The sequence below is a fragment of the Penaeus monodon genome, chromosome 4, assembly GCF_015228065.2.
Source record: "Penaeus monodon isolate SGIC_2016 chromosome 4, NSTDA_Pmon_1, whole genome shotgun sequence".
NCBI lineage: Eukaryota > Metazoa > Arthropoda > Malacostraca > Decapoda > Penaeidae > Penaeus > Penaeus monodon.
The window spans coordinates 52,577,360-52,587,359 of NC_051389.1; the positions used below are offsets into that span (position 1 = coordinate 52,577,360).

Sequence of the window (10,000 nt, forward strand, 5' to 3'; positions counted from 1 at the left end):
TATTTTTGTGCGGTTTGTTTTATGTGGGTTTATTTTGTGTGGATGTATGTTTAGTTAGATGCATTGAGTGTGGATGTTTTGTAAGTGGATATTCAGTTATCTAACGTAAATTAGCAGGAATAAAAATCCTTTAAAGCGAATTTTAAGTTCATCAGCATAACACTCGCCCTAAGTCGATGCCCGACAAATGAACGTTGATGAAGTTGAACGTTCATTCAAGGGGGGACGTTCATCAAGCGGGTGTGGGTTTAGAGACCGCCATTTAGCAACAGGGTTTGTCTTGCACATTCACGACGCGCTGTGGCGGGATTAGCGGCGAGGGCGTTGGGGATCAGGGATTGGCGTGGAGGGCGTTGGGGATCAGGGATTGGCGCGGAGGGCGTTGGGGATCAGGGATTGGCGTGGAGGGCGTTGGGGATCAGGGATTGGCGTGGAGGGCGTTGGGGATCAGGGATTGGCGCGGAGGGCGTTGGGGATCAGGGATTGGCGTGGAGGGCGTTGGGGATCAGGGATTGGCGGGAGGGCGTTGGGGATCAGGGTTTGGCGCGGAGGGCGTTGGGATCAGGGATTGGCGGGGAGGGCGTTGGGGATCAGGGGTTGGCGCGGAGGGCGTTGGGGATCAGGGATTGGCGTGGAGGGCGTTGGGGATCAGGGATTGGCGGGGAGGGCGTTGGGGATCAGGAATGGCGTGGAGGGCGTTGGGGATCAGGGATTGGCGTGGGGGGCGTTGGGATCAGGATTGGCGCGGAGGGCGTTGGGGATCAGGGATTGGCGAGGAGGGCGTTGGGGATCAGGGGTTGGCGCGGAGGGCGTTGGGGATCAGGGGTTGGCGTGGAGGGCGTTGGGGATCAGGGATTGGTGCGGAGGGCGTTGGGGATCAGGGATTGGCGCGGAGGGCGTCGGGATCAGGGATTGGCGCGGAGGGCGTCCGGGATCAGGGTTGGCGCGGAGGGCGTTGGGGATCAGGGATTGGCGCGGAGGGCGTTGGGGATCAGGGATTGGCGTGGAGGGCGTTGGGGATCAGGGATTGGCGTGGAGGGCGTTGGGGATCAGGGATTGGCGCGGAGGGCGTCGGGATCAGGGATTGGCGTGGAGGGCGTTGGGGATCAGGGATTGGCGCGGAGGGCGTCGGGATCAGGGGTTGGGGCTGCGAAGCGGGATACGGAGTCCGGAGGTTGCGGCGAATTTGAATATTTGTTCATCAATTAATTGATTAATGTATGTATTATTATTATTTTTAATTCATTATTTTGTATTTGTGCGTTTATTTATTATTTTGTGTTTAGTTATCTATACTTTGTGCTTTATTCTATTATTTTTTGTATTTATTTATTATTTATGTTTTTTAAAATTAATTTATATATGCATTTATGCATTAGTTTATTAATTATGTATTTATGTATTTGTTATTTATTTACTTATTTACTTATTTATACGTTACAGCACACACACACACACACACACACACACACACACACACACACACACACACACACACACACACACACACACACACACACACACACACACACCACAACACACACACATACACACACACACATACACACACACACACCACAACACAACACACACACACACACACACACATACACACATACCACATACACACACCTACACACCACACACCACACACACACACACACACACACACACACACACCACACACACACACACACACACACACACACACACACACACGCACATATACATATACACATATATACATATACATATACATATACATTATATATATATATATATATATATATATATATAATATATATATATATATATATATTTATTTATTTATTTATTTATTTATTTATTTATTTATTTATTTATTCATTTATTTATATATATATTTAGGCAGTATTTTTTGTTATTTCTACCTGTTTTCATTATTTCTGTTTGTAAGGAAGATGTTGCAATTTTATAATTAAGTTTATTGGAAACGTGTAATATCTTTATTTAATTTATTTTGGCGGGAAAGGTTATGCTATTGATGTTGATTTTGATATAGAAAAAATAGTGACCGTTTATCAGAAGCTAAGAGAAAGCGAGAAGATAGGGAATGAGAGACAAAGAAAATAAGAAAAGTAGATAAAAGAGATTGTTAGATAGATAGACAGTTGGTGGAATTAGTGAGGAAAGACGGAGAGAAGGAAAGACAAGACGGGAATAGGGATGGGGCGATAACGAGGAAGAAGGCAAAAGGTGAAGGAGGAGACCGCTAGATATTTTTTTAAGGGCTAACAATTCTTTCACGGTTATTGGCAGAGATTTGAGAGGTGAAGGGAAAGGGGGAGGAGAGGGGAAGGAGGGTCAGGGGAGGGAGGGGGTGTTGAATTGAAAGGTGGCGTGCAGAGCCTTCTGAGATTTATTCTGGTCAGGGAAAATGCAGTTGCATTGTGTCCAAAGGGTTGAAATGGGTGAGGAAGGGGAGCTCGGGCTGCGGGGAGCGACTTTCTTTTCCCCTTTTTCCCTCTTTCTTTTCCCCTCTTCCTTTCCCCCCTCTTTCCTTTCCTTTCTCCCTATTCCCCCTCTCTCCTTTCCCCCCTACCTATTCCCCCTCTCTCCTTTTCCTCCTTACTTATTCTACTTATTCCCCGTTTCCCCTTTCTCTTTTCCCTCTCCCTATTCCCATTCTTCCCTTCCCCAACTCCTTTCCCCCTTCATAACTCTTTCCTTTACCCTTTCGTCTTCCCCCTTTCCCCTCTTTCCTTTGCCCTTTGCCCTTCCCCTTTCAGCTCTTTCCTTTGCCCTCTCCTCTTCCCCCTTTCCCCTCTCTCCTTCCCCCCCTTTAACTCTTTCCTTTGCCCTCCCCTCTTCCCCCTTTTCCCTCTTTCCTTTCCCCCTTTCAACTCTGTTCTTTGCCCTCTCCCCTCTTCGGGAAGGTCCTATCAACGGTTTAGTAAAATGTCGTGTTTGAGGCGTTTGCGTTTGCGAAGGGACTGAGCATAGGGAGGTTGCGTCGGGAAGTCGAAGGCTGATTCCTTCCTTCTCTTATTTTTCCTTCTTCCCCTTTTTTTCGTCTTTTCTCCTCTTCTCCTCCTCCCCACTCTTCCCCTTCTCCTTGTCCTAGCTGTCAAACGCTGCGGATGGTTTTAAACAATCAGTTGGCCTCCGTCTACTTGTACTTATCTGTTATTTTCTTGTCATATTTTGTCTTTTTCTTTCACTTTTCCTCTTTTACTCCCTTTTCTTATTTTTTTCCCTTCGCGTTTCTGTTCTAACCCCCCTCTCTCTCTTTCTCTATCCCTCCTCCTCCCCCTCGTCTCTCTCCCACCATCCATCCATCCATCCCACCTACCTTTCTCGCTTCCTCTCTCATTCTCTCAATCTCTCTGTCTCTCTTTTACTCCCTTTTCTTCTTCCTTTGTCTCCCTTTCCCTCTTCCTCTCTCTCTCTCCCTTTCCCTCTCCCTCTCTTTCTCTCCCTTTCCCTCTTCCTGTCTTTCTTTCCCTTTCCCCCTTCATCTCTTTCCCAGCCTTTCCCTCTTCCTCTCTTCTCTCTTTTTCTCTCGCCCTCTCTTTCTTTCTCTTTCCCTCTTCCTCTCTTTCTCTCCCTTTCCCTCTTTTTCTCTTCTCTCCCTTTCCCTCTTCCTCTTTTCTCTCCCATTCCCTCTTCCTCTCCTTCTCCCTTTCCCTCTTCCTCTCTTCTCTCCCTTTCCCCTTCCTCTCTCTCCCTTTCTCTCCCTCTTCTCTCTTCCTCTTCCTCTCCTTTCCTCTCTTCCCTCTCTCTCTTCCTCTTCTCTCTCTCCTCTCTTCCTCTTCTCTTCTCTCCTTTCTCTTTCTCTCTTTCTCTCTCTTTTCCTCTTTCTCTCGTTCTCTTTCTCTCTCTCTCTCTCTCTCTCTCTCTCTCTCTCCTCTCTCTCTCTCTCTCTCCTCTCCTCTCTTCTCTCTCTCTCTCTCTCTCTCTCTCTCTCTCTCTCTCTCTCTCTCTCTCTCTCTCTCTCTTCGTCGTCCGTAGTACGATGAAGAAATTCAGAAGGCGCTTGACGGGAGAACTACTTGACCGACTGACGTTCTCAGCAGAATAGAGGGCGGGATTAGGGGGCGGCCGTATGGGGCGGGGGGGCGGGGTCGAGATGGAAGAGGGAGAATGGGGAGAGTAGAGGAGGAAGTGGGGGGGGATAAGGGGGTTCGGGGAGGGTAGGATGGGAGGAGAAGAGGAGGAGAAAGGGAAGAGAGAGAGAGAATGGGTAATAGGAGAGAAGTGGGAAAAGGAGGAAGAGGGAGGAGAAAGAACTGGATGAACTATGAATGAAAGGGAAGAGAGGAGGGAGGAAGTAGGGAAGAGGATAAAGAGGGGAGAAACGAAACGAAGAGAGCGTCAGTGGTTAATATAGTCGACCTGAGGATTGCGAAGAAAGCTCAGGCTGTGATGCGAAACCGTCTTGTAATGAAGAGTGACGTCACAGTCGTCGCCGCGACCGGAATTGGGCACGAGACTTGATGATGCGTTTTAGGGAGGGAGGGAGGGAGGGAGGGAAATAGATACTGGGAGGGAAAGTAGTGGAAAGGGGCAGACAAACAGAAACACAGACAGACAGAAACACACACGGACAGAAACACACACGGACAGACACACACGGACAGACACACACGGACAGACACACACGGACACGCACACACACGCACACGCACACACACGCACACGCACACACACGCACACGCACACACACACACACACACACACACACACACACACACACACACACACACACACACACACACACACACACACACACACACACACACACACACACACACACACAAACAAAAATGAGAGAGACAGGGAGAAATAAAATAGAGATGGCATGGACTGACGTTTACCTGGCAAGAACAGAACATGAGCCACCGAATCAACTGGACTCAGAGAGTATTAGAGTAAGCCCCTCCCCCTCTCTCCCCTTCCCTCCCTCCCATCTCTCTTTCCCCCCTCCCAACCCTCCTCGCCTCCGTCTACCGTATCCCCCCCTCCCAGCCCTCTCCCCACACAACCTGTCCCTTCTCAATCCCCTCCCCCCTTCTTCCTTCTCAATCCCCCCCCCCTCGACTTCCCAATCCTCTCCCCTTACCCCGCTTCCTCCCCTCCCCTCGACTTCCCAATCCCCTCCCCTCCCCTCGACTTCCCAATCCCCTCCCCTTCCTCCCCTCCCCACCCTCCTCCGACCCGTTAGTGAACCTCGACCTTTGCTCAAGTCATGAGAACTCGAGGACCGTGAATCACGTGGAACGCCAGACGAGGTTGTTGGTCAGTAGCTTGCGAAACGTGCTGCGGGTCACGTAATTACAGGTGGCCTGGGGGGGGGGGACTTTTTTTTCAAGGGGGTAGGGTCGGGTGGGGGGGTAGAAGGTAGAGATGGGAGGGGGAAAGATAAGGGAAGGAGGGAGGGAGGGTCGTATGGTGTGAGGGAAATGGAAGAGGAATAAGGAGGGAAAATTCTAGTAAAGAGATGGATATATTGTCATCACATATTTTTTAATTAAATTATTATTTAAAATGTGCAAGTAGCCTTTATATGGACACAGACAGGCAAACAGACCCACAGACAGACGGCCGGTCCTCACCCAGGTTGGTAATTTGAATCTGTTGCAGTTTCCGTTTCCGGTCGATACTGGTACCAGTTATTGAAGATTAGGGGCTTTGAAAGGGAGGAGGGGGGGGGGAGGGAGACCGGTAACTGAACTGGTAATGAGAGAAGCGCTGTTGTTGCTAAGTGGCATTTAGGTATGTGTGTGTGTGTATGTATGTATGTATGTATGTATGTATGTATGTATGTATGTGAGAGAGAGAGACAGACAGAGACAGAAACAGACATTGCCCTGTTAGATTGATACTAACTTAAATGATGGTACTGATGGAAATGATAATAGTAATGATATAATAATGGTAATGAGACTGATGATATAACAATAGCTTTTCTAATGCCAATGCTAACGATTGTAATGATAGCGATAACCTTGTAAGATTGTAGTGATCCTAAATGCAGAGGTTAATAGTAATAACAATACTAATGGTGGTAAAATAAATGAAATTGAGAATGACAGTATTTGCAATAGCATAAGCAACAAAGGATGATGATAATTGAAAGTATAAATGGAAATTCCCGCGGAAGGAGGCCGAGCATGGAATGGACAACGAGCGGGCGGGCAGTGCGAGGGGGAGATGGAGGGCCAGAGTGGCACCGTGACGTCGCGCGAGGGAGCCAAGTAACGCCTGCCTGGTCATTGCGGTCAGTGCCAACACAAAGGGTTCCTCAGGGATTCGGTGGTGCCAGTGTTGTCAGCTGGGAGGGGGTCGCTGCGGGGTTAGCATTTTTTTTTTTGTTTCTTGACAGTCTTGTGGATAGATTTTTTTTTCTTTTGTTCGCTGTTTTTTCTCTCTCTTTGTCTTTTTGGGGCTGTCTCCTCTCTCTCTCTCTCTCTCTGTCTATCTATCTATCTATATGTCTTCCCCTTTCTCCCTCCCTCTACCCTTCTCTCCCTTCTCTCTCTCCCTTTCTCCCTTCCCCCCTTCCCCCCTTCCATCAACCCCTTTTGCACCTTTTCCCCATTCTCTATCTTCAACTACTTTGTCTTTGTCTCTGTCTCTCCTCTCTTTCTCCTCCTACCCTCTTTCTCTCTCTCTCTTTCCCATCTGTCTGTTGATATGAAATATTATCCGTGATGTGATGATTAATAAGTCTTTTCTTTTTCCCAGGTAAGTTGGATGCCGAAAAGAAGAGTGAAAAAGATGAGTAGGCAGAAGCCAGAAGAAGACAGGGAAGGAGGAGACGGTAAGAAACGATTGCAAAGGAGGTTAAAGGCTGGCGGATAAGAGAAGGGCAAAGAGAGATTGGGAAGAGGTGACGGAATCTTCAAGTATATAGGGAAATAGAAGAGGGAATAGAATAGAGAGGAGAGAAGAGGAAGAAAGGTGACGAGAGGAAAAAGAGAGGAGGGAAGGGGAAGGACAGAGAGGCGAAGAGGTAGGAGATAGGGAAGAGGAGAGGACAAGGAAATAAAATGGAGAAGAGAGGAAAGGAGCTGGGAAACGTCGAGTGAGACACCTTAACACCGCAGGACAGGTGGAGCCGCCGTCGGCAGATGGTTGTGGTGCGGGCCATGTCACCAGCTGTCAGTGAGTGGGATGTGGCACGAGAGGAGGGGAGGAGAGGGAAGAAGAGGGGAAGAGGTTGGGAGAGGGAGATGGGAAAGGAGGGAATGAGGGAGTACGAGGGAAATGGCAAGGGAGGGGAAGAGGGTGGGAGAGGGAGAAGGGAAAGGTGGGAAAGAGGGAGGGAGGGGAAGAGGCGGATCGAGAGGGTGGGAAAGAGAGCAGGAGAGAGGGAGATAGATGGAAGGAGAGAGGGAAAGAGAGTGAGTGCGAGAATAGGTGAGTGCGAGAGTAGGGGGTTGGTGTCGCAGATGGGGAGTTATAGTAAAGTAAGTAAATGGGTGACTGAATTAGTTTAATAGGCGAGTTAGGGTACGAGTTAGTCGGCGAGTTAGGAGAAAGAGAGAGATAAAGTGATGTTTCCAGAACAGCATCCCCAAGCATCCTAAGGAACGCACGGGAGAGGTAAACAAAGCGAGAGAGCGAGCGAGATCACCCGGACGACTAGGCTCGGATTACCCAGGTGGATAGAAAATGCCAATATACCGTCACGCTGGCGCTTCCAAATATTTCTTTAACGTCTCTTCTTCCCCTCTTGTCCCCCTCCCTCTCTCCTCTTCTCCCTCTTCTCCCCCCTTCCCTCCACGCACTCTAGACGTCTTATATTGCGTGCAGCCGGCGGAGGTAACGCAATTGCGCGACCATAGCAACGCAGACAAGACACAAGAGGTGAAGAGAGGGAAGGGTTGAGGCCGGACAAGCCAGGACGGTGTTAAAGATGGCCGAAAGAGGGGAAAGGGTGGGGGGGGCGGTGTTAGAGGCATTGGGGATAGGGAAGGAGGGGAGGGAGGGTTGGAGATGGGAAGGGGAGGGGAGGGAGGGTTGGGGTGGGTGTGGAAGGAAAGGGAAGGTTGGGATGGGTGGGGGAGGAATGGGATGGTTGGGGAATGGGTGGGGGAGGAAAGGGAGTGTTGGGGATGGGTGGGAGAGGGTTGGGGAGGGGGGGGGGGGAGGGGAAGGGGGTGGAGGGAAAAGGGAGAATGGGAGGAGTTCCAGATGGGCGAGGGAAATAAAGGTGTTAGGATGAGAAATGAAATGTGAGGGAGAAGAGGGGGAGGTAAGAGGTTGCTGGGGATGAGTGGGGGGTAAAAGAGCGGAAGAAAATTGAAGATAAAGACAGAAGATACGAGATCATTTAATGGTCCCCCGACAGGTGCGCTTCAACCTAAAGGTGAGAGCAGGTGAGGCGAGAGAGGTGGAGAGAAGAGGGCTAGAGGTAGGGGAAGGGGAGAGGTGGTGAGGGGAGGGACAGGGGGGAGGGAGGGTCTCTTGATACGGCACGCGAGTGTCACTCATCCGCTCTGTCGCCGTTCCTGCTCCGGTTTAGGTCCGACGGCGCGCGGTGGAGATGGTGGGGGAGGTGGAGGTGGAGCTTCGGGTGGAGGTGGATAGGGTTGGAGGAAGGTGATCAATGCAACTGTTTTCATGGCCTTTTATTCTAGGCCACAAAACGCGAACACAGTGTGCTCTGTTTAGCGTGCGCTTCTTGTAGACATTTTGTCCATGTAACTCTTTCTCTCTCCTTTTTTTTCTAGCTTTCTCTTTTTCTCTCTATTCTTCTCTTTCCCTCTTTTTCTCTCGTTCTTTCTTCTCTTTCTCTTGTCCTTCCTGTCTCCTTCTCCCTCTTTCTCTCCCCTCTCTTCATCCTTTCTCTTCTCTCCTTATTTCTCTCTTCTTTCCGTCCTTCTCTTTCCTCTCTCTTTTTCTTTTCTCTCCTTCTTTCTTTTCTCTCCTTCTTTCTTCCTTCTTTCCCTTCTCCCTCCTCCTCCTCCTCTCCCTCCTCCTCTCCCTCCTCCCTCCTCCTCTCTCCCTCCTCTCTCTCTCTCCTCTCTCCCTCACTCTCTCTCTCTCTCTCTCTCTCTCTCTCTCCTCTCTCTCTCTCTCTCTCTCTCTCTCTCTCTCTCTCTCTCTCTCTCTCTCTTCTTCCCTCCCTCTCTCTCCTTCCCTCCCTCTCTCCCTCTTTCCCTCCTTTTCTCCATCCCGTTCCCCCTCTCCTTAACGTTCCCTCCTCATCTTCATTAATCTCTTCTTCTCTACCTCTCCCACACCCTCCAGCTTCCCCCTTACTCTCCCCCCTCCCTCACTCCCTCCCTCACTCACTCACTCCCTCCCTCCCTCACTCCCTCACTCCCTCCCTCACACCCTCCCTCACTCGCTCACCCAGTACTACCTCCTTTTGTCATTCCTTACTCACGGCCCCGACTGCCTGCAGGGAAGAGGAACACCGGCAAATTGTCTTTTTGGGTCGGAATTTCTCAAAAGATACTCTCAAAGATACTTTTTTTTAAGGGGATGTGTGGGGGAGAGGGTGAAGTAGGATGAAGTAAGGGGGGGTTAGGGTAGAGGGTTGTGGGGATGGGAGGGAGGAGGAGGAGGAGGAGGAGGAGGAGGAGGAGGAGGAGGAGGAGGAGGAGGAGGAGGAAGAGGAAGAAGGAGGAGGAGGAGAGACGCTAGAATTTCAAGCCAGGCAGGAAAAAGCCTTGGATGTATATTTGCGTTGTCTGTAAGAGAGATCCTGGAGGTTTCTGTGTGTGTATGTATAAATATATATATGTAGTAGTTTGCATGCATAATAGACGTTCGTATTGGCTACCCCCTAAAAAGTATGGTAGGAGCTGTATAAAATTCTCGTTTTTATTTCAGGTGTGTATTTTCCATGGCGAAAGCGTGAGGGGCGGAGAAAAACACACGAGTGCAAATAAAATAGCAATGTGGACATATAATCACGGAAGGCAATACCGACATAATCGCGATATATTTTTAAAGTACAAGATACACGAGATACGAGGAAATAAATTCGATATAAATTACAGGATTC

The 10,000-nt window shown here is 49.4% G+C and overlaps 1 protein-coding gene across 1 annotated transcript in view; it reads left to right on the forward strand.

Moving 5' to 3' along the window:
* LOC119572598 (spidroin-1-like) overlaps window positions 1–1,190 on the forward strand; it is a 1,402-nt gene extending 212 nt beyond the window's left edge. The window contains exon 2 of the mRNA XM_037919702.1: window positions 273–1,190. Within this exon, the coding sequence (XP_037775630.1) occupies window positions 273–1,190 (918 nt within the window). The remainder of the gene's footprint in view (window positions 1–272) is intronic.
* The last annotated feature ends 8,810 nt before the right edge of the window (window positions 1,191–10,000 follow it).